At 40.8% G+C, this 24,228-nt stretch overlaps 2 protein-coding genes across 10 annotated transcripts in view; both read left to right on the top strand.

Annotated features, from left to right (window-relative positions):
* aldh4a1 (aldehyde dehydrogenase 4 family, member A1) overlaps window positions 1-24,228 on the top strand; it is a 419,312-nt gene that overhangs the window by 184,780 nt on the left and 210,304 nt on the right. The gene's annotated exons all lie outside the window — the stretch shown is intronic.
* ubr4 (ubiquitin protein ligase E3 component n-recognin 4) overlaps window positions 1-24,228 on the top strand; it is a 259,887-nt gene that overhangs the window by 125,818 nt on the left and 109,841 nt on the right. For all 7 annotated transcript variants that reach the window (XM_048614952.1, XM_048614953.1, XM_048614955.1 and 4 more), the window contains exons 34-46: window positions 1,165-1,353; window positions 1,583-1,646; window positions 1,888-2,079; window positions 2,198-2,268; window positions 3,371-3,518; window positions 6,687-6,920; window positions 11,963-12,133; window positions 12,874-13,056; window positions 17,709-17,867; window positions 18,897-19,049; window positions 20,913-21,140; window positions 21,936-22,093; window positions 23,347-23,521. In XM_048614952.1, the coding sequence (XP_048470909.1) occupies window positions 1,165-1,353; window positions 1,583-1,646; window positions 1,888-2,079; window positions 2,198-2,268; window positions 3,371-3,518; window positions 6,687-6,920; window positions 11,963-12,133; window positions 12,874-13,056; window positions 17,709-17,867; window positions 18,897-19,049; window positions 20,913-21,140; window positions 21,936-22,093; window positions 23,347-23,521 (2,125 nt within the window). The remainder of the gene's footprint in view (window positions 1-1,164; window positions 1,354-1,582; window positions 1,647-1,887; window positions 2,080-2,197; window positions 2,269-3,370; window positions 3,519-6,686; window positions 6,921-11,962; window positions 12,134-12,873; window positions 13,057-17,708; window positions 17,868-18,896; window positions 19,050-20,912; window positions 21,141-21,935; window positions 22,094-23,346; window positions 23,522-24,228) is intronic.

The following is a 24,228-nucleotide window of genomic DNA, read 5'->3' on the forward strand; positions in this document are numbered from 1 at the left end:
GGTCCAACTTTGCCTCTGGAACCTGTTCTAGCTATGTGCTCCTGAATGAACTCTCGTTCTTCTGATTCTGGTCTCCTTCAAAACTCCATTTCCGTCTGCTTCCTAAGAACATAAATAGGTGCACACATTTAGTCCATTAAGCTTCCTGTGCATTTGAATAAAATTATAGCTGATCTGATTGCAGCCTCCTTTGACACTGAAATGTCTCTGTGACTTCCTTTTGACAGCAGATCTGTTAATTGTTTTGGTTTCTCATTCTATGTCATTCTACTAAGCTCTCTTTCCCTCTTCTACTTCTCCAAAACCTATGAATTAAATCTAACTTTGCTGACTTTAAGTTTTTACTTTTTTTCCACCTTCCCACAAGTTGTTTTGGAGTTTTATGTTAGGTATGCTATGTAAATATGAATAGCTGATTTGTCAAACAATTGCTGAAAGTGGGGAGGGCTGGGTTTTATTCCTTCTGTACTTGAATATCATGTTTCATACCAATCAGTTGTTAGTTTTACAAATGCCTTGCTTTGATTGCTAACACTGCAATTATTTAATATAAATTTCAGAATCAAACACATGCAATTCCAAGGCTATATTTCCAAGTGCAATTCACCAACTAGTCAGATAATATTGCCGCCTTAAAACCATATCAGGTTATAACAAAACATTTCAGATGTTTGTGCAGTTTTATTCAATACTGATAACTGGAAGGTATTGACTTCACACTGCCTTCTAAAACAACTCCCTGATAGCTAAAGTAATAGAGATTACCAATCATTTAAAAAAACTTGTAGAGGTGATTGATTTGCTGTAACATCCAACTCCACCATTCGTGATCAATTACACTCATGATGATTTACTTCCTTGAGCTGTAGTGTGGATGTAAATTGATTTATGCACCCCCTACTGAAACAAGTATTTCTAGTAATTTTCATAACAGACCTTGTAGTACAGAAGGAGGTAATTTGCTTGTTGGTGTGTGTGCGTGTTGGGGTGGGGTGGGGGTAGAGAAGGATGGTGTAGTGAGGGTAAAGCTATTCAATTAGTCCCACTATTTTTTCCCATTCTCTTGAAAATCTTCGCCTTAAAGAATTTGACCACATTTTTGTTGAGAATTACTGTTAATGGTTAATTTGATTTTATTTTGTTCTGTTCTCATCTGCTCTTTAGCCAAGTTGGTGAAGGTGTCTGTACTGTGTTACTCAACACACTTATACCCATGGCAACAGAAATGTTGTCAAATGGTGATGGAACAGGATTCCCTGAGCTAATGGTTGTTATGGCAACATTGGCCAGCGCTGGACAGGGAGGAGGACACTTACAGCTTCACCGTGCAGCTGTAGACTGGTTAGGGAAATGGTGAGTGTGATTATAGCGCACGAGTCTAGCAATGATGTGACTTCTGGTGAGCTGCTCAAATAAGAGTCTCAGCACTAATTAATTAACTGTCCTGCAAATGTTCTGAAGCATTAATGTTTGAAGGTACATCAACTGCCTTGTGGGGGACAGGCTGGGGTGAGGGTTGAGCTCATTTTTTTTCATTATTCAAAATATTCAATTTCTGTAAATCATTGTCTTTGCTTTTCAGTAAGAAATATCTTTCCCAGAAGAATGTCCTGGAGAAGGTGGGGGCAAATGTAACCCAAGGGAAGGTGAGTTCGTAGGTCGTGGGGTCGGTAATTAACTTTAAGAAATTTACTGTATTTTTAAATGCATAATCCCAGTTTTAGCAAATATTTGCTTTTAATTGTGTCCCTTTCTTTGCAGTTTCTTTCAGTAAAAATGACTTGTACTGCCTGGAGGGAATATGAATACGTCTGCATCAAGTTGCAGTTTGAATGTCTCTGCTTTTGACTGCGTGTTTTAACTTTTTTTTTCTGTCCTGTTGTGCAGCATGTAGGAATGCTGGACTGTGCCTGCCACATCATGTCATACCTTGCTGATGTCATGAATGCCATGCGACAGAACAGTGGGCAGGGATCAACACACCTGGTGGTGGATGGTGAGGAAAGAGCAATTGAGGTTGATTCTGATTGGGTGGAAGATCTAGTTGTGGAAGAAGAGGACTCGCAAGCAGAGGATTCGGTGAGTAATTTATATTCTGCTTGTGAATAACCTGAAAAGAGTTTGAGTCAACGTATTGTAAATTGACAGATCATTATAAGTGTCACACACACAATGACTGGACGTTTTTTGTTCCTAGGATGAAGATTCTTTGTGTAACAAGCTCTGCACATTCACAATTACACAGAAGGAATTCATGAATCAGCATTGGTGAGAACATTGTCCTTCTGTTAAACTGATATGAGAGCTCAGGATTTTATTTTGTGGTAGAGTGAGGTGTAGGATAGAGGATTTAGGTGAGTCAAACTAATCCCATTGGAAAAAACTCACCATGCTCTGCTTGGACCTAATCCCTCCAGAATGGGATTATCATTAACCCGTGGCTACAGTGGTTCACAGTAAATGTTTGCACTCTTCAGCAGAACTAGTAGTGTGAATTTCAAATTTTTCTAACCTCCTCTGGATGCCCTAAGCACTTCACAACCAAGTAGCTTTCTTAGAAGTGTAGTTACAGAAGTAATGTAGGTGATACGGCACCCATTTGCGCACAGCAGGTTCCCACAAACAGAAATGAGATAATGACCAGATAATCATTAAGTAGTGATGGTCCAGGGATAAAATATAACACAATAAAATGTGCAGAATATCCCTTAAAAATACTCCTAGAATCTTGTCTGCCGTTTTGGGTAGATGTTGCAAGGCCTCGTTAGTGTCTTCCCGAAAAGATGTCCGAGGCATACATCTGTCTGGAGTGAAAATTGAACCCATAATTTTTGATTTGAGCCGGAGCATTACCATTAGGCTACAGCTGTGAACAACTGAGAAAATGGCCAAAAAAATGGTCCTTGCACCCATTCTAAAGTTGAATGTTTTAAAAAAAAAAACAGTTCCTGAGATGGAAGCAGAAATAAGAACATGAATAAACTTCATAGCTTCAGAATGTAACTGACAGGTGATGGTTTAGATGGTACTGCATTGTCACAGATATGTTATAGCCTAAAAGGTGCTGAATTAATTGGTTCTGCCACTGTCATGTGCTTGAACATGTTGCTCTCGGGCAAGAACATTAAATGGGTTTTTTTGAGCACTGCTTTTGATGGGTAAAGGTTGCTTGACGGTTTGTTATTTTGTCACTGGAATGGAAACTGGTCTGCGTTGTTAAAGTCTGAACAGTATTACTGAAGCATATAAAATCATGATCTCCTTTTATTAATGGTGTAAATCACAAACTTTTAAAAAGGTGTTTGCTCAAGACTAAGCATGACTTTGAAAGAGGAAGGGTAAACTGACTTAATCTAACCTGTTGTTTCAGGTATCACTGTCACACCTGTAAAATGGTGGAAGGAGTAGGAGTTTGCACCATTTGTGCTAAAGTCTGTCACAAAGATCATGAGATTTCTTATGCCAAGTACGGATCATTCTTCTGTGACTGTGGAGCAAAGGAAGATGGAAGTTGTCAAGTATGTCATAAAAATAATTTGTACTGAAGGCAAACAGGAAACCAATTTGTTGTGTCATTGCACTATCTGTCAGTCAATGTTAGCACATGTTTGCTGACAGCATTTGAGATTCTTCTTTTATATGCTGCTTCATTAGCCTTTAAAATCATCCTAGTTCTGCCAACTGCAGGGGTTCAGCGTCCCTTGTAGATTTCTAGGTTTATGGGGCAGCTTTTATGGTTAATGTGTTTTACTTGATCAGTTGACAGGAGTTACAAATCTGGAAGATAGCACCTGCCTCATGTGGTGTTGGGAGGGACAAGGCAGCAGTATTGGGGTCTGCCCCACCACAACTCCACTGCTTTCTTTATGTACTATTTCCATATAACTCTGTGGTTATCTTCCAGTTCAACTCTTTTACCTGCCCATTGCAGTTGACCGCACCCCAGTCAGTGACATTCCTACGAAACCTGCTGTGGCACAAAATCTTTCTATTTCTCCATATTTCCATGTACTTTTCCTCTGGTTCATCTCTGTTAGTCTGTTTGTCTTAGTCTTTAGTACCTTTGTCAATAAAACCAGAAAAACTGTAGCGCAGACTTCTGTTCTTGATCCATGCGATCACCTTGATAGTACCTCAGTTAAATTTTTCACTCCTTTTCTCACATCTGTATGTTACTTTGTGATTAGAGTAACTGTAGACATGGTGTCAGCTTCCATATTTTCTTTTTGATGACAGCCAGTTCTACTTCTGTGCCAGACTGTCATTTTTGGTTCTTACCAAAAATTCCATACCCTCAATTTGGCTTCACACCTTTGGATGTTTTACTCAGACTGAAAGCTAAATTTCTGAATCTTTGTGTCATGCTCAAGACAAGTTGATCTTCAGACTCTCATATCCTGTCCATGACCATTTGTTTCCACCCATATCAACTGCCTCTGCTGTTACCTCTATTCCTCAGAAGTTTGTCCGTATTTTTTCTAGTTCTAGGACCTGATGCAGTTAATCCTTTCACAGTTCCAATGGAATGATAGCTAAAGAAAATCCACTACCTTCATCTTGCCTGTCATTCCTGCCCTCTGTGACCTCTGTGAGCTCCTCATTTGCGGCATAGTTTTTAATATATCCTTTCCATGACTTTACCTCTGCATTCTCCTCTAGCTCAGTATTCTGGTCCATACCATTCAGTTTTCCAGCTCTGGTCTGTGCATCTTCTGTCCTTTTCATCATTACTGTCAGACTGTGAAGTACTTCAGCTGTCACTTTCTTCATCTCCGAAACCTTGGCATTATGGCATTGCTGTCCACTCTTCCAAAGTTCCCTTATAGCATGTCAATTTAATCATATCTTTTCCCACTCCTTATATTAATTCTCAGTGTCTGTTCTTTCCTCACTGGAGTGCCTTCAGACATTTACTGCATTAAAGGACTATATGAATGTAAGTTGTCTTGCTGTTCTGTGTCTCTCCCTTTCAGTTCCTGTCTCTTACATGTGCACAACAATAGAAGTAGAAACTTGCAGAGCTGCTAATGTTTAGCAGGCATTAGAGCTAAAAAAGCAGTTTTTGTGGATAGCATTGCAGTTATGCTTGAAACAAGTTGTAAGGGGAGTGAGGTGTTCATTGCTTCATAAAGTGGCAGAATTTTTAAGGCTCTCACTTTAGTGTGAAATTACTTAATCTTGTTTAAAATTAGGTAGATGACAATGTTAACTTTTAACATCACTTCTGTTCCAAAGAATAAATTCTCAGGCTCCAGAGCTAACAGTCAGGTTCAGTCCTTAGCCTGTACTCAATTAGCTGATGGCAGCCCACATAGCACACCATGGTCTATAGTCATTTAAAAGCCCCTGAGTTAGTGAAGGAAAAATTAACCAAGATCTATCCAGATCATAATTGGATGTTGGTGGAAATGTTGTATTGTGTTTGACAGGGATAGTCCCTATGTTGACTAGGTTTTGGCTGTCATCTGAGCTGCTGTGTAAGGAATTGGAGGACAGGCAATGGCAACGTAATCTCATGCCAGTAATGGTCAATGCTGTTCGGGGAGGGAGAAAATTTCTCTTTAAGAGTAACAATATCATAGAGGTTGACTATAATATTGCAGAATCTGGCAGTGCAAGCATTATAATTTCAATTTGAAGGAGGTTGCATGCTGATAAGTGCAAAATCACTTTGAGTTGGTTTTGTTCTCTCCCCACCCACCTACTCAGGTTTGGGTTCACTACCTCCTTCCATCAATTTCCCCAAGACATTTATATCCTGAAATTATATTATTTATTATAAAGTCATAAGATGTTAATGGATTTGGATACATGTTTTTTAATAAGGACCTAAAATCATAGAATCCCTAGTGTGGAAGTAGGCCATTTGGCCCCGTTGTGTCCCCACAGACCTTCTGAAGGGCATCCCACCCAGACCCACCCCCCTGCCCTATATTTCCCATGGCTAATCCACCTAGCCTGCACATCTTTGGAAATATGGACAGTTTAGTATGGGCAAACCTGCACATCTTTGGACTGTGGAAGTAAACAGGAGCACCCGGTGGAAACCCGTGCAGAAAAGAGGAGAAAGTGCAAATTCTACATAGTCGCCCGAGGCTGGAATTGAACCCAGGTCCCTGGTGCTGTGAGGCAGTAGTGTGAACCACTGAGCCACTATACTGCCAAGTGTTCAGTTAGTGTCGCCACTCTCCCCCTGCCAGTGATGTTATGTGGATTTTCTTGAGAAGATCACTCTGATAGTTTATTTTCCATCAAATCTATGAAATTGGCTGGGTTCACTATTTTTAACTAAAACCATTTCCAGCCTTTTATGCAGTGCCACCAAGGATTATGCCTCAGCCAGTGTAACTTTGAACACTTCTACATTCTTTCTTCGTTCTGTGGCAAACGGAGCCTTGGGGCCAAATTTAAGTGTCTCCCTGTTTGTTCTCTTCTTGAGTTCCTGACACTAATAGATTTTGCAGTTCAATTTCGGATTTATTCGTCAACAAATGACAAAAAAGTGCTTTCTAAACCTAAAGGCTTGTAACATTTGAACAGGACAAGGAAAACTTGTTAGCACAGTTAGGACTTAATATTCAGGGCCCAGGGCTGCAATTTAGACATAACTCTTCTAACTACTTTCTCTGGGTTCTTTTTTTGTTTTGAGGGCAATTGAAAGGTATTAAATATTGCTGTTTCTGCAGGCTCTGGTAAAGCGGAGTCCAAGCAGTGGAATCAGCTCTACTTTGAAGGAGTCCTCTGCCTTCCAGAATGAGCCACGTGTCCCAGAAAGTGCCCTACGACACCAAAGCACTTCCCCAGCAGATAAATGCAAAGTGATGAGTGCAGATGGTAAGACCTCTGAAGACGACAAACCAAAGAAGAGTACTTTGTGCAAACAGATCGAGGGTTGCAGGGAGGAGCTTCAGATCCAAGTGGTAAGAACATGTGTAAATTGAGAGACAAAGCTTTCACTCGTGGCGTAACAATGTGAAACTACTTGGGCAGTAAGTTGCTGCTGCAGAGAGCTGCCTTCTAATGTTGATAAGGCTGTTCCATTTCACCATGCTATACTTCATTTTGTTTTGAAGGATTTCAGCAGTAACTATTTTAGTTACTTGAGCATTAAGGAGCTTTGTGTCATTTTACAAACTTTTACATCATAGATACCCTGTGCTGAGGTTGGTTGGCTCGCCGAGCTGGTTTGTTGTTCCGCAGACGTTTTGTTACCGTGCTTGGTAACCTCCTCAGTGCAGCACTGAGGATGTTACCAAGCACGGTAATGAAACGTCTGCGGAGCAACAAACCAGCTTGGCAAGCCAACCAACCTCAACACCCACAACCCGAGCTACAGATCTACTCCAAAACCTTAGATACCCTATGCTTTATATAATGAACAGTTGACTTGTATATACCAGAAGGTATCATATTTGATTCATTGATTTATGCTTTGCTGTGTTACCTGGGACAGGGGATGTGAGCTCAACAAAAGTTTCTACTCTTGGCAGTTTCCTTGTGATTCTTATTGCAAATTACATGAGATCATCATGTCAGGACAGGATTAGTTGCAATTGTGATACCTTTTCCAATGTAATAGCTTGGCAGCGATCACTGTCAAGCTTCACAAGATAAAATGTGTTAGGCTCTTCTTAAATTAAACCTCCTCAGAAGCGGCTGACTCTTGTTAAGGGGAGGAACTAAGGGAAAATAAGCAGCACTTTAGCCCGTGTGGTTGTCTAAGTTGTTTGAAAGAACAACTTCAATTTGCCAACGTTTTATACTCGATGCCCTGACCAATAAAGGGAACCATGCCATTGGCCTTCACCACCTTATCCACTTGTGTTGCTACTTTGAGGGAGCTATGGACTTGCACCCCAAGATCTCTGTATATCAATGCTCGTAAGTGTCCTGCCATTTACTGCATATGTTCCTCTTGCATTTTTCCTCCCAAAATGCATCACTTCACGCTTGTCCAGATTAAGCTCCATCTGCCATTTCTCCACCCAGCTTTCCAACTGATCGATATCCTACTGTGTCCTTTGATAACCTTCCTCACTGTGGAGGCTTTGGGGAGGGTGCAAAAAGGTTTACTACAATGTTGCCTGGTTTGGAGTGTATTGGTTACAAGGAGAGGTTGGACAAACTTGGATTGTTTTCCCGAGAATGTTGAAGTGAGGGGGCAATCTGCTAGAAGTCTATAATGCATGAATAGAATGGATAGTTGGAGTCTTTTTCCCAGGGTGGAAACATCCGATACTAGTGTGAATCGGTTTAAGGTGAGCGGGGTAAAGTTTAAAGGAGATATGTGAGGCAGGTTTTTTTTAACACAGGTTGATAGGTACCTGGAACACACTGCCAGGGGAGGAGGCCAGGAGCAGATATGATAGCAACATTTAAAAAGCCTTTAGACACATGAAAGGTGGTGAATAGAGGGATACAGACTGGGTGCAGGCAGCTGAGATTAGTTTAGAATGGCATCATGGTTGGCACAGACATGGTGGGTTAAGGGCCTGTGCCTGTTCTAAGTTCTATAGCCCTGAAAAATATTATTAATCCCTTGGAGGGCTTTTGTGGCACACCAGTGGAGTCCCTACCTCTGGTTCTGAAGGCATGTGTTCAAGCTGTACCTGTTTGAGAGTTGTATCATAACACGTCTGAATGGGTCAATTAAAAAGATCTGTAGTTAATCCCATTGAAAGTTACTAGTGAATCTGTTTCCACCGTGTTGGTATTATTTTTCATAGTTAGCCACATATTCCTTCATGATTTTGACTGCCTCTACTGTCTTCCTATTCAACTTCTCTGCTCTAAGGCAAGGCATTCCAACTTCTTTCATCTGTACATAATGTTCCTATTATCATTCCAGTATACCATTGCATTGTCCATAAACTCTTGAATGCTTTCCTAATGTCCACTGCCCATAATTTGATAATGAAACTCCAGATGACACCTGACTAATAAGATATTTAAATTTCTGGTAACTTCCTTACTTTACTATTCAATGCTTTTTATTCCAAATACACAAAATTCCTGTGCTTCCTACCAACCATATCATTGCATCCACTTGCCTTAAAAGATTTGGAAAAATTAAATGTATGGATAGCGATACTGCTTCTATTATCACTAAAACATGTTCTACAAATAGTGCGGCTGATGGTAGGTTAATGGTAGGGCCCCGGGGAATGTTGCCAAATAAAGGAACCTGGGATGCAGGTTCGTAGTTTCTTGAAAGTGGAGTGGCCAGTAGACTGTGTGGTGAAGAAGGCATTTGATATGCTTGCATTCATTAAGTGCTTTTAATATTGGAGTTGGGATGTCATTTGTGACTGTAGTTTGTTGGGTAGGTCCCTTTTAGAAAACTTTCAGTTCTGGTCTCCCTGCTTTAGGAAGGATGTTGTGAAACTTGAACGGGCTCAGAAAAGATTTACAAGGATGTTGCAGGGATTGGAGTGTTTGTGTTATAGGGAGAGGCTGAATAGGCTGAGGCTATTTTCCCTGGAGTGACGGAAACTGAGCAGTGACCTTGGAGGTTTATAAAGTCATGTGGGGCATGGATAGGGCAAATAGTCAAGATCTTTTTCCCAGGGTAGGATAGTCCAAAACTAGAGGGTGTAGATTTAAGGTGAGGGGGAAAAGATTAAAAAGGGCCATGAGGGACAACTTTTTCACGCAGAAGGTGGTGCATTTATGGAACGAGCTGCCAAAGGAAGTAGAAGCGAGTACAATTCCAAACTTTAAAAGGCATCTGGATGGGTACATGGCTAGGAAGGATTTAGAGGGATGTGGGCCAAATGCTGGCAAATTGGACCAGATCATTTTAGGATACCTATTTAGTCGGTATTGGTGAGTGGTATTTGGGTGTGAGTGTGTGCGCATGTGCCTGGAGAGGAGGCGGTATGGTGAGTGTGCCTTTGTGAGGTAAATCAAAATGAACATGTTTCTTATTCTTTGGAGGACAAAGTTTGCTTTGTTACTGATCCAAGTTGTATTTTTCAGTGCACTGGCTAGGTGCTCCTCCTGAGCAATGAATGCTTGATGTAAAATTTAGAAGGGTAGTGTTTGAAATTGGTATGTTCAATGCTGATTCAGTTTTAAGTAATATTGGGTGTTTTGTATCTCCAGTGTTCAGAAGCATTTGTTTTTTGTTAGATTTGAAACTACTGGCTTTTTGCTAGTTTATAGTTTTTATCCATGGAGCTGTGAAAATGTGGCTCCTGTTGTTGTTTTTGCTAATGTGTCGCCTGATGTGTTGTTGCTGGCACTGTCCACCTCTGAGAACTGTTATTAAACCTGTTGAAGAATGTTATTGAAGTATTGTTCAACCTCAAAGCACAACATTTCTGTCCAGTTTAACATTGCTCCATGGTGATTTGGCATCCTTGCCCAAAGGGACCTGAAGTATGCCTTACATAGAGACTTGCTATTATATAAGGCAAATCTGAGTCAGTTAGTTCACTTAACATCCCGAGCAGAAAGTTAGTGGATGACGATGGAAAGAATTGACAAGTATGCTGTGCAGCTGAGATTAAACAGATAACTAGTCTGGAGGATAACCAGGTAAGTAGATTAAGGGTTACGGGGAGGAGGCAGAAGAATGGAGTCAAGAAACATATCATCCATAATCAAATGGCTGAGCAAATTCAAATGGCCTAATTTTACTCCTATATCTTATGGACTTATATTCTGGTGCTGGAGAACAAATCATATCATACATCAACATTCCCCTTAAGAATATATTTGCAATATATTATGCCGTTAATCCTAATCAAATGTGTTTTCTGTGTTCACCAGTGTGTTCTTCTGGTGGCACTGGTCAGGTGGCACCCTCTGCCTTCACAGCTAATTAGTCTGTCATTGGGAAGCTCTGGGTGAAAGATAGTTGTCAACTGAAGAAAATTGCTCTAAAGAAGAGTCAATTTTACTTGCTGCATTATCAATAATACTGGTACCATGTTAGCTGGAATGCAATCTGAATCAAGATAAAAATAAATCATCTTTTTGTATTTAGTTGATAACTTCATCAGAAGCTCTATTTGCAGTGGCTGTCCCACCCCACTCAATTCCAGGCGTAGGTTCCCAAGAACTGTGATGCAATGATCAATCTTCCTTCATGAACATGAACATGAACATGTAAATCCACCAGTCGCCTTCCCCAAAAAAGAAAGGTGTTCTTTATTTTTATAATGTTGTAGGCCAGTGAGATAAAAAAATGTTAGCTCTTGGGAACAAACCACGTTGTTTCTTTGAATTAGCAGCAATAACTCCCATGGCAGGTATCATACCGGTTAATACAAAGTGAAGCTCCTTGTATATTGTTGCATCAAACACTCTCAGGGCAGGTACCACATGGATTAGATACAGAGTAAGCTGCACTCTGCGCTATCCCATCAAGCGCACCCTATTAAATATTGTAATTATCTAAAACATTTCAATTTGTTCATTCTTGAATTTTGTATTCAAGAGGATGCAAACCTGGTGTGTGCAATCTGCCTCAATTTAAGCCTGGTGTAATTCTTGTGAATCTGCTGTGTTGTCCCTGAGGTCTGGGTGTCCAAAATTGCATGTAGTACTCCAGATGAGAGATAACTGCAGCTCTATACATTTGTAACATAACTTCCTCCTCTTCTGTATTTCAGTTCTTTTGAGACAAAAACAAATATTCCATTTGCCTTTTCAATTTTTTTTTTGCACCTGTCCATTAGTTTTGTAATTTTTATGCCTGGATCCCTAAATCACTGCAGACCCACAGTTCTGAGCTTTTAGCCATTTGGCCATTGGCAGTTTGGTTGTGACTGTCACATTGGATCCTGACACCACTACCAAGGCTTTCATCTTCACACTTTTGTTGGATTCAACCAGATCTCAAAACTGAAAGGCTGGTTGCAAACCTATTGTAACAACCAGTCATCCTGATGAAGGCACATGAACAAAGTTTCAGTCATCCCGATTTGCTAACCCTGTTTCTGTTTGCCTTTCCTAGTCTGGTTGTTCCACTGCTGGGTTAGTCCTCGATATGCTCGTCTTCCTGATGGATGCTATCCAGACAAATTTCCAGCAAGCCTCGGCGGTTGGCAGTAGCAGCCGCGCTCAGCAGGCATTGGATGATCTACACACAATGGAGAAGAACATGGAAATGACTGATCAGCTGATGGTACGCCCTGGAACTGGAAATGGAGTGTTGAGGGTTAGAAAGTGTTTGGTACAGTAATTGAGTATAATGAGTGATGTATTGCTGTGTAATATGTGAACTGTCATATTCCTCTGTAACAGCAGTGAAATGAATCTCTGTATAATCCAAGATCAATTGATAGGTGCAATGCCACTCCTTAGAACTGGCCTTCGTTGCAGTGCACCACACTGTGCAAACAGCAAGCTGAAATCCACGAGTTACATAACTATGTAATAACCAATAATCAAGAGTATGTTGCAAATCACTGACACGTTATGGGATTGATGTGGTGCCCCTTAGTAAGGCTGAAGCTTGGAGAATCCTTTCTATCCCTGTTATTTTCGTCCACCTTATTCCTTATTTCCAATTATTTTCATTGGAAATATAAAGAGATTTGGGAAAGTGGCAGAAATGGATTGCAAGATATTGCCTCCGTGACAGTACATTATCAGGTGGAATACTGCAGGGCACACTGTGAAAGAGGAACTGTTGTGGGAGGAATCCTAACTATTTCGCTTCACACATTTTCAATAATTTTGCTAGATGCATTTTCATTTAATCATATGGGTTGGGAATGTTTGAAAGTTGTTTGTATTTTGTGTAAGATGAGCTGTTGCCTGCTTAGTTTTTGTCCTGTCTGTTTGTAGTTTACTTTCACTGGTATTATTCAGTTTGGCTTTTTGATGCTCTGGTGTTTCTAATTGAGTGTTTTAACCTTGTAGGTTCCAACCCTGGGCTCACAGGAAGGTGCCTTTGAGAATGTGCGGATGAATTACAGTGGGGATCAAGGGCAGACAATCCGTCAGCTAATCAGTGCACACGTGCTGCGTCGGGTGGCAATGTGCGTTCTTTCCTCTCCCCATGGTCGTCGACAGCACCTGGCTGTTAGCCACGAGAAGGGAAAAGTGTGTTCTATTTTCATATTTGGTTTTGAAGGTTCCTTTGAATACAGTTTACTGTAATTCCCCCTTCAGGCAATGTTTTTGTGCTTGTGGTCAACTTTGACAAGGCCACATTTTTGCCAAAATATCTGAGCAGCTTGCTGGGCAACCACATTAACAGTTAAAATCATGTAAACACCAGACTGGGTGTGGGCATTCAAGTTACTTCTTTGAGCTAGTGATGACAACTTGCATTTGTATAGTATCATTAACATGGATGCAACATCCCAAGGTACTTCACAAATGTATAAGAAAAGGAGTGTGTGCTGAATGATAAAAGATATGAGGATATCTGAACAAGATCTAGATTGAAAATGGATTAATAGGAAGTCTGAAAGGAGGAGAAAAGAGAGAGAGTTTTGAGGAGGGAATTTTACAGTTTGGGATTGTAAGCTTTGAAGGCACAACCACCAATGGTGGAAGAAGGGAGACTAGAATAAGAGGCCATGATGTGGAGGTGCCAGAGTTGGACTGGGTTGGACAAGGTCAGAAATAACACGACACCAGGTTATAGTCCAATAGGTTTATTTGAAAACACAAATTTTCAGAGTCTTACTCCTTTCTCAGGTGTTAGTGAGAGAGTTAGTATCAGGCACAGAATTTATAAGTAAAAGGCCAAAGGGTCAAACCACTGATAAGGATGTTCTAAACAAACCTAAGGTGCTGTTAAATCTTTAATCCTTCAAAGGTTTTATTTGAAGAATATGTATAGGTAAATCCCTGAATTCCTTTGAAGTCACTGTCCTGAGAGAACTAAAGGTTTTATCGTTGTAGAGAAGAGGTGACATTTTAGGTCAGATAATACATGTTAGTTGTAAGGCCTTGTTTAGAACCTGTTTGTGTTTTGGCTTGGAGTCAGACTAGTTTTATTTCTAAAGAAGGAATTTATAAAATGCCACATTGACTGTCTATAAACTGTGTGCTTTTCGAACAAAACAGAATGTACCTGCAAATAGAGATTCACCCATAGTCATATTTGCACGTGCGGGACACAGAAAGTGTGTGTGTGTGAGAGAGGGAGTGTATAGTGGGGTCACCTGTAGTGCAACATGAACACAAGATCCTGGTTGAGGCCGTCCTCGTGGATACCAAACTTGGCTATCAACTTCTGCTTGGCGACTTTGCGTTGTTATGTATCCTGAAGTTCGCTTTGGAGGATGTTTACCCGAAGATCCAAGGCCAAATGTCCTTGACCGCTGAAGTGATCCCCCACTGGGAGGGAACATCCTGTAGGGCGTTTGTAGCACAGTGTCCATTCATCTGTTGTAGTGTCTGCGTGGTTTCGCCAATATACCATGCCTTGGGGCTTCCTTGCCTGCAGCATATGAAATAGACAATTTTGGTGAGTCACATGAGTGTCTGCTGCCCACATGGGTGGGTGGTGTACCCCCGTGGAATGGTAGTGTCCATGATCAAAGATCTGACATGTCTTGAAGAGGTTGCCATGGCAGGTTTGTGTGCTGTTGTGGTCAATGTTGTCCTGAAGGCTGGGTAGTTTGCTGCGAACGATGGTCTGTTCAAGGTTTGGCGGTTGTTGAAGTGGAGGTGTGGGGAAGATCTTGGCAAGGTGCTCATTGTCTTTAATAATGTATTGAAGGCAGCAAAGAACATGGGATAGTTTCTCTGCTCCCAGGAAGAACTGGATGATGAAGGGTACCCAATCAGACATGTCCTATGTCTGTCTTCGAGGAGGTCATGAGGGTTTTTTGCTGTGGCACATCGGAACTGGCGATCGATGAATTGCGCACGCACACATACACTTGAATCTATGGGGTGAATCTGTATTTGCAGATACATTCTGTTTTGTTCAAAAAGCACACAGTTTATAGACAGTCAGTCAATTCTTTCTTTAGAAATAAAACCGGTCTGACTCCAAACCAAAACACAAAGGGATTCTAAACAAGCCCTTATTCCTAACATGCATTGTCTGACCTAAACTGTCACCTCTTCTTTACACTGATAAAATCTTTAGTTCTCTCAGGGCAGTGACTTCAAAGGAATTTGGGGATTTACATATATATTATTCAATTAAAACCTTCAAACTGATTAAAGATTTAACAGCATCTTAGGTTTGTTTAGAACATCCTGATCAGTGATGTGACCCTTTGATCTTCTACTTATAAATTCTGTGTCTGATACTACCCCTCTCTCTCACACATGAAGAAGGAGTAAGACTCCGAAAGCTTGTGTTTTCAAATAAACCTGTTGGACTATAACCTGGTATTGTGTGATTTCTGACCTAGAATAAAAGGTGCAGAGAGGATGGAGTTGCAGTTTTAATGTTAGAGGAGGTCATGTGGATAAGGCATGTGAGACCCTGAATGGATTTAAAGAAAGTGATAATATTCACGATAATATATTAATTAGATAAGGAACACTAATATAATAATTCCAAATTTACAGATGACACAACCCTAGGTGGGAAGGTGAGCTCTGAGGAGGATGCAGAGATGCTTCAGAGCGATTTGGAAAAGCTGAGTCAGTGTGCAAATGCGTAGCAGATGCAGTATAATGTGGGGGAAAATGAGGGAGCAAAAACGGGAAGGCAAGTAATCTGATTTTCTGTAAGTGAGAGAGGGATTCTGCAACAAGATTTATGTGTCCTTGTACACCAGTTACTAAAGCATACAGGTGCAGCAGGCAGTCAAGAAGGCAAATTGTATGTCTGCCTTCATAGTGAGAGGATTTGTGTAGGAGCACAGATGTCTTGTTGCAATTATGCAGGGCCCTGGTGAGGCCACACCTGGAATATTGTGTGTAGTTTTGTAATCCTTAACTGAGGAAGGATGCTGTCCTTATAGAGGAAGTGCAATGAAGGTTTACCAGTCTGATTGTTGGGGTGGCAGGACTGAAGTATATGGGGAGGTTGAATTGTTTTATGATTATATTTGCTGAAATTATGAAGAATGATGGGAGAATCTTGTCAAAACTGATGATAAAATTCTCTCGCAACTTGTCAGGGTAGATGTAGGAAGGATGTTCCTAATGATGGGGAGTCCAGACCAGGGATCAAAGTTGAAGGACATGGAGTAAACCATTTAGGACTGAGATGAGGTGAAATTTCTTCACCCAGAGAGTGATGAGCCTTGTGGAATTTCCTAACCCCGAAAGCAGTCAAGGCCAAAACATGGTGTGATTTCAAGGAGTTGAATATAGCACTTGGGGCTAAAGGGATCAAAAGATATGGGAGAAAGTGGGAATAGGTTATGGAGTTGGATGATCAGCTGTGGCCATAATGAATGGCAGAGCAGGCTTGAAGCAATGATTGGCCTACTCCTCTTTTCTACGTTTCTGTAATTTCAGAGTTGAAGTTAAAAGTCCAGGAGCCAGTGTAGTCCCGGATGATAGGGACGAGTGAGTGGGTGGGACTGTATTTTAGACAATGTTGTGTATCAGTGTGTTGAATGATCTGAAATCTGTAAGGTGAGAGGCACATGTGGAGAGCATTGGTAGGTCTGGACATGTCAAAGGCATTGGTGAGGAGTTCAGCAGCAGTTGGGCTGGACCAGGAGCAAAGATGAGCAATGTTAAACAAGTCTATAGAGTTTTTTGTGATGGAGAGCATAGAAGGTTGGAAATTGGATGCCAGTGTTTGTACATAGTACAACATGGGAACAGGCCCTACACCCACCATGTCTGTGCTAAATATGATGCTACTCTAAACTAATCCCATATACCTGCACATGGTCAGTATCCCTCTATTCCCTATCTGTTCATGTGTCTATCTAAACGCTTCTTAAACATTGCTGTTGTATATACTTCTGCTACCTCGCCTGGCAGCACATTCCAGGCACTTACCACTCTATGTGGTTAAAAACAAACTTGCCTTCTAGACTAAGATAACAAGGTGTAGAGCTGGATGAACACAGCAGGCCGAGCAGGAAGGCTGACATTTCGGGTCTAGACCCTTCTTCACAAGGGTCTAGGCCCGAAACATCAGCCTTCCTGCTCCTCTGATGCTGCTTGGCCTGCTGTGTTCATCCAGCTCTACACCTTGTTATCTCAGATTCTCCAGCATCTACAGTTCCTACTATCTCTTGCCTTCTAGACTTGCCCCTTTTCACCTTAAACCTATGCCCTCTAGTATTTGATATTTTCACCCGGGAAAATGATTCCGACTATCCACCCTGTCATAATTTTATGGGCTTTAATTAGGTCACCTCTTGGCCTACGACACTCTTGGGAAAACAATCCAAGTTCATCTAACCTTTCCTTTATAGATAATAAACTCTGATCCAGGCAGCATCCTGGTAAATCGCTTTGGCACCCTCCACAAATCTCCACATCCTCCCTATAGTGTGGTGACCAGAACTGTACACAATACTCCAAGCGTGATCTAACAAAAGCTATATACTGCTGCAACAGGAGTTGCCAACTTTTATACTCAGTACCCTAACTGATGAAGGCAAGCATGCCATCTGCTGCCTTTACCACAGTCTGGTACAACCTGCTTTGACCTGAGACAGTTGCTGAGGAGGGGAATGGAATCAGGAACTTGTCCAAGACAACATCAAAGAGGCAATGCACTTCAGCTCCAGTTTCTCACAATATAAGGGATGTATCCACAGAACGCATTTTCAGTTCAAATTGATACCACTTCTACTCCCTTGTTACAGATCACCGTGCTGCAACTATCAGCTTTACTCAAACAAGCTGATTCAAGCAAGCGGAAATTGACATTGACTCGTCTAGCTTCAGCTCCAGTTCCTTTCACTGTTCTGAGTCTGACTGGAAACCCGTGTAATGAGGATTACCTTGCTGTGTGTGGACTCAAGGTAAGTGGTGTTTGAAACCTTCTGAAAGATTAGCCTTTTGTTAAGTTTGTTTAGAAGCGGTTGTATCCCTGTGTTCACATATGTAAGTCTTTGAAGATGGCAGAACTGTTTGATAACAGTTCAATAAAAGGATGCAGGATCCTTGACTTTATAAATAGAAGCGCAGAATATGAAAACCAGGAAGCTGTGTTAAATCATCTCAAATAACCAACTAACCGTAAATTCAAGCTGTGTCTGTTTTTCTGGACATTGCAGTTCGGATGGATGTCATAGAATGACATTCAAGATGAAGGACTGGTGAAATCATGAGGCTGGGATTGGTCTCCTTAGACCACAGAACGTGAAGGGAAGGATTAAATAGAGGTGCTCCAGAATTGAGGAGTTTTGATAGAGAAACAGCTTTAATGGCACAGATGTTGGTGGCAAAAGGAAACCGTTTTATTATTGGTATGAAATCTGTGGGCAGAATTAAAATTTTTCACACATATTGGGTTATTCTGACCTAGAATGCATTGTCTGAAACCTAATTGTATTTTGGCCATTGTGCGCTCAATTCACTCACTCATATCTCACAAGTTATGTCACTTAAAGTACTGCCCTGTTATATATTGGATGAAAACATGAGCCCAGCACATCATATTTGAAATATCATAATTCTGTGATACATATTGTTCAGCACTCCCTCTAGTGATCCTTACTTTATATTGAATGAGTACAGACTCAGACTGGTTATGTTGACTGTCAGTCAAGTTGTTTGCTCATCCTGTTCCAGGTTTCACTTTTGAATCATGATCTCCAAGTTGAGTCATTACATTGGGAAGGGAGAGTCTTTTTCGAACTTGTCCTTGTTTTTAACATCCCTGACTGACAGGATGATATTGTTAATTGAAATTGACTTTGGTTACATCCTGTGTTTCCAAGGGGCAGAAGTAGGTCATCAACTTTGTTTCTCGGTTCATCATATGATTATTCCCACCTTAATATTTTGGTATAGCAGTAACATTTTTTTACATGTTTCTCATTCTCCAGGACTGTCATGTTTTAACATTCAGCAATTCAGGATCAGTCTCTGATCACCTTGTTCTCCATCCACAACTCGCCACTGGCAACTTCATCATTAAAGCAGTGTGGCTTCCAGGGTCACAGACAGAGCTTGCGATTATAACGGCAGACTTTGTCAAAGTAAGGTTGGAGTAACTGAGTATAATTCTTTTACTGATCTACATTTCTCTTTCAGCACGACCTTATGTTCCACTAAAAAAGAAATGCCGATTTGTATTTGGCTGCAATGGTTTGTTCATTCATTCTGGTAAATGTTGTCTTTAACATGGTGACTGGTGTCATGGCTGGAGAGTGGAAATTTTATCCTTTCTGCCATCTTTTTGATGGCTTCACACACTCCTGGCTGGGGCAGCATGTGGTGCATTCAGATTGATCTGCTTCAGTGCCCCTCACTGATAGAAGAACAGCCCCCACCATGCTCTTGACTCCATCCATGATCCATGTCAGCTTTCCTTGTGTTGAATTAGTGGCAAGCTAATTTACTGCAGCCTATTTAAGAACTGAGTTACGGTTGCCAAAACTAATTTCTTTCAATTCTCTTGTAACTTAGAATTCAGGTACTTTGACAGTACGTTTGCATGCAGTTCCTAGATTGCCAGAAGTGCAAATTATTGTATCATTCACTACCCAAGAAGTAATTTTGTATTTGTTGCCTATTCTCGTATCCCTGAGTGGCAGCATTGTTGTGTAAAGTAATGATTTACCATGATCTGTAAGAAGTGTCACAATATGTAGAATTGATAAGTGGGTATCCATAAAAGACCATAAGACACAGGAACAGAAATTAGGCCATTCGGCCCATCAAGTCTTTCTGCCATTCAACCATGATAAGTTCCTCAACCCCATTCTCCTGCTTTCTCCCCATAACCCTTGATCCCCTTGATAATCAAGAACCTGTCTATCTCGGTCTTAAATGTACTCAATGACCGGGCCTCCACAGCCTTCTGTGGTAGTGAATTCCATAGATTCACCACTCTCTGGCTGAAGAAGTTTCTCCTTATCTCCGTTCTCAAAGGTCTTCCCTTTTACTCTAAGGCTGTGCCCTCGGGTCCTAGTCTCTCCTACCAATGGAAGCATCTTCCCAACATCCACTCTCTGTTTAGGCCATTCAGTATTCTGTAAGTTTCAAATAGAACCCCCCCACCCCGCCCCTCATCCGTCTAAACTCCAAAGAGTATAGTCCCAGAGTCCTCAAACGTTCCTCATATGTTGAGCTTTCCATTCCTGGGACCATTCTCGTGCACCTCCTCTGAGCCCGCTGCAGGGCCAGTACATCCATCCTTCCTGAGATATGGGGCCCAGAACTGCTCTCAATACTCCAAGTGTGGCCTGACGAAAGCCTTAAAACCTTAGTAGTACATCCTTGCTTTTATTTTCAAGTCCTCGCAAAATAAATGCCAACATTGTATTTGCCTTCCTGACTATTGACTCGACCTGCAAGTTTACCTTGAGAGAATCCCGGACTAGACCTCCCAAATCTCTTTGCACTTCAGACTTCTGAATTTTCTCCCCTTTTAGAAAATAGCCCATGCTTTTGTTCTTCTTACCAATGTGCATGACTCGTCAAAGTCATTTGTCGAAGACGAAGTGCCTGCTAAGCTGTCCTTAACCTGCCTAAAATTGTGGGGACTTGACTGGTGTTAGTTTTTATTTCAAAGTTGTCTTAAATTCAAATAGAAGATTTCACATCCGTAGAATTCCTACAGTGTGGAAACAGGCCTTCGGTCAAGCAAGTCCCCACAGACCCTCGGAGCACCCCACCTGTACCCATCCCCCTATAACCCACCTAATCTACACATCCCTGAACACTATATGGGCAATTTAACATGGCCAATCCACCTAGCCTGCACATCTTTGGACTGTGGGAGGAAACTGGAGCAACTCCTGCTCAAGCAACGCAAGCTGCTGCTGTTAAGTACTGTTGACAAGTGTAAAGTAAGGTGCATTAGTTCTTTCACAGATTGTCTTAACCTTTCTTCGCAGGTTTATGACTTGTCCACTGATGCCTTGAGTCCAATGTACTATTTTCTTCTGCCGAGCTCCAAGATCCGTGACACAACATTTTTGTTCAGTGAGGAAGGGAAGAGTATTATTGTTATCATGTCTTCAGCTGGTTATATTTACACTCAAGTGATGGAAGAAGCAAGCAGTGCTCAACATGGACCATTCTACGTCACTAATGTACTTGAAATCATGCATGAAGATCTGAAGGTCTGTGGGAGAATGAGCATGTTTTTGTAGAGTTTTGTATTGTTAATATGTCAGGTTTCTCTATCCAAGTGTAGTATTTTCCAGTGAGTGATGGCCCCATGGGAGTCCTTTTCAAGCTAATGCCTCAAGTTAGCTGGAATTTGATGCAACTCAGTTGCTATAATAGCTTAGCTAGGAATTAAAATTGGGTTGTCTGTAGTATATTGGAAATTCTTCAGTGAAGGCATTGGACTTGCAACCCAAACGTTGTAAATTCCAAGTCTAATTGGGCAATTTGTGAAATTGAAGTCAACAATACTTAGTGTTGACAAAGACTTATATTGTTGGCTCTATGGGAGATTCTGAGCAACTAGGGATAAGCAGTAAAAAGCAATGCTGTTGTTACCCATATTCTAACAAGACATTTGAAAACGTTTCCAGTATTTTGGTGCTGAGGCTATCAGTACAAGTAGTCATGAGCATTAGGGCTGAAAAAGATAAATTGGATTTAGATAGTGTCTTCCATGATTTCATTATGCCCTAAAATGCTATGCACCATAGCTGCTGTTGTACTAAGGGAAGCATAATATTATTTGTAGCCTAAGTACCACAAACTATGGAATTGTGTTTTGCATTTTCAGAATATCTTTGAAATGAAACCATGAAATTTGGGAAAAGAAGATGCTGTTCATTTACAAAATCTGCATCTGAAATGCAAATGTGAAATATTGTGTGTTAACTTATCATTTGAGTTCTAATGTAAACTTATTCTGTTCAATGTATACACTTGATAATAGTTTTTCCTTTCCTTTACAGGACAGTAATGGGCAGGTTGCAGGTGGTGGTGTCTCTGTTTATTACTCTCATGTTCTACAGATGCTGTTTTTTAGTTACAGTCAGGGCAAGTCCTTTGCTGCCATGTTAAGTCGTACATCACTGGAAGTGCAGCGGCTGTTCCCAATCAATCTGAAAAGGTGAGTGACACCTAGGACTATCCCTCGGGAGGTGAGGGAGAGATGCCTCTTTTTTAACTTTGAGGAACCTGTTCAATTGCCTGGCTTACATTTTCTGATTAATATGATTACATTTGTTAGCCAAACAAAATGTGCCCCAGTAGAGATTAGAGAATTTCACATAAAGAATCTTAGACAGAACCATGTTTACATCTGAAATATCAGTTTAGCCTGTTCTTCCCATAGCTGCTTTCAGCAGTAGTATTGAGCCTTGTGGGGTATTAATACATTGTTGTAGTGTTCGAGTGACACGAGGCAGAGAGGTTTGAGGTCCTGAAAAAAACAATGGTTTATTTAAATTTTTATTCACTCGTAGGAGGTGGGTGTTACTGGCCAGCATAAATTGCCTGAATAAAGTGGTGGTGGGCTACTGTCTTCAACTGCTGAAATACATGTACTAAATATATGTACAATGAAGTACATTTACAGGGGGCATAACTTGTGCAGAGACTTGTCTTCCCATGTCGTTCATTTTACACATTTATATTCTTCTTACAATCTTGGATATCCTAATTATCATATGACTACAAGCTACCAAGAACTGTTGCGTTGTAATTTAGTGTGAAGCTAGACAAGTTTCCGGTCAACATATTCTGCAGAGATTGCATTCTCTTTTAGGCAAATCTGTTCCTTTGCATTGCACGTTCCATAATGAACATGCCTCTTTGTTTCAAAACAGTTCTACTTCTATAAGTTTCTGCCCTACATTAAAGTGGTCAGTCCTGTTTGTTATTTTAAACAGGTTTCCATACTCTCTCTATCACAATCAATTCTCTATAAGCTTTAAAACGTTTCTGCTTTTTGCACATGTGGTCCTGTCCTCCTTTGTAATTTTAAATGGATCTTGGTTGAGTGTTAGGTATGTCTCAACACCTTTCAATACCTGCAGCCGAGTGTCACCCCTTCTTTATGACTGGCTGTTGATTTCTGTGTCTGTATTTTTCTAACAGTGTAGTCAGTTGAGGGTGTCAGATGGTTAAAACAAAATCTATTTGTCGTATTGCCCTCTCCTTATTCTCTGCTTCTGCTGTTCCCCATTCTCCCTCTACCTTTTCGCTTTCCCATTCTTTCCAATGCCCTTGTCTCTCCCTCACTCTTCTCCCTACCTTCCCCTATTCTTCCTATCTTTACATTAGTATGTTTCTAAGATCTTCGCATCATTAACTCAATCTGTCTGATTCATCTGTTTGTCTTCGTTATTTTCCTCTCTGCAGTTCAAATGGTGGTAGTGGGAAAACTGTTCCTGCCCTGTGCCAGTGGTCAGAAGTGATGAATCATCCTGGCTTGGTCTGTTGTGTCCAGCAAACCACTGGAATTCCACTTGTCATCATGGTCAAACCAGACACCTTCCTTATCCAGGAGATCAAAACTCTACCAGCAAAAGCCAAGGTCAAACATTGCCTTATTGAATGCCGACATTGAGCAATAAGATGCCCAAAGAAGTAAAATTGAAATTGACCTTTTTTATTTGTATTGCCTATTGTAGATTTTCTCTGAATTACTGTTTTTTGGATATATTAATGTAACTTTCCAACAGCAAAATACTCCAGCCTCTCATGCGCTTTAGTGCAGATTATTTTTAAATTGCTGCAGTGCAACATGTCAGCACTGGAATCAAATCCTGGGAGAAGTTTACTATCTGACCTAGGAAAAAGGGACAAAATCACATATTATTCTTACGCATTAATAAAATTAGCACCCAGTTCAGACAATGCAACTCAGTGATTGCAATTTATTAAAATTCTGCTTCTGGCTTCAGATTTCGTTTATCTACATCCTTTGCCTTATTGACACTCAGAGCTGGTGATTCAAATAGATTGACCTGAATGATTGATTGCAGCAGCAGTTTCTGCTGTTCAGACAGTCCTGAAGCGGGGGATCCTCAGGTGATGGGTCTTTGATGATTTGCTTTCCACAATCTTGTGTTATTTTTCTAAATTTAGCTGTTACAAAATAAAACAAATCCATAGCAAGAAAAAGAGATTTAATGATTTTGTTTTATTAGTACCAGCTTAGTCAAATAAGAGAAGCCACATTAACTGGTTGGGAAAATACTATAGGTAAATTCTAAATCATTTGCAAGTCATAAGTACAGA

Source organism: Rhincodon typus, chromosome 31 (assembly GCF_021869965.1).
Source record: "Rhincodon typus isolate 14 chromosome 31, sRhiTyp1.1, whole genome shotgun sequence".
In the NCBI taxonomy this organism is placed as follows: domain Eukaryota; kingdom Metazoa; phylum Chordata; class Chondrichthyes; order Orectolobiformes; family Rhincodontidae; genus Rhincodon; species Rhincodon typus.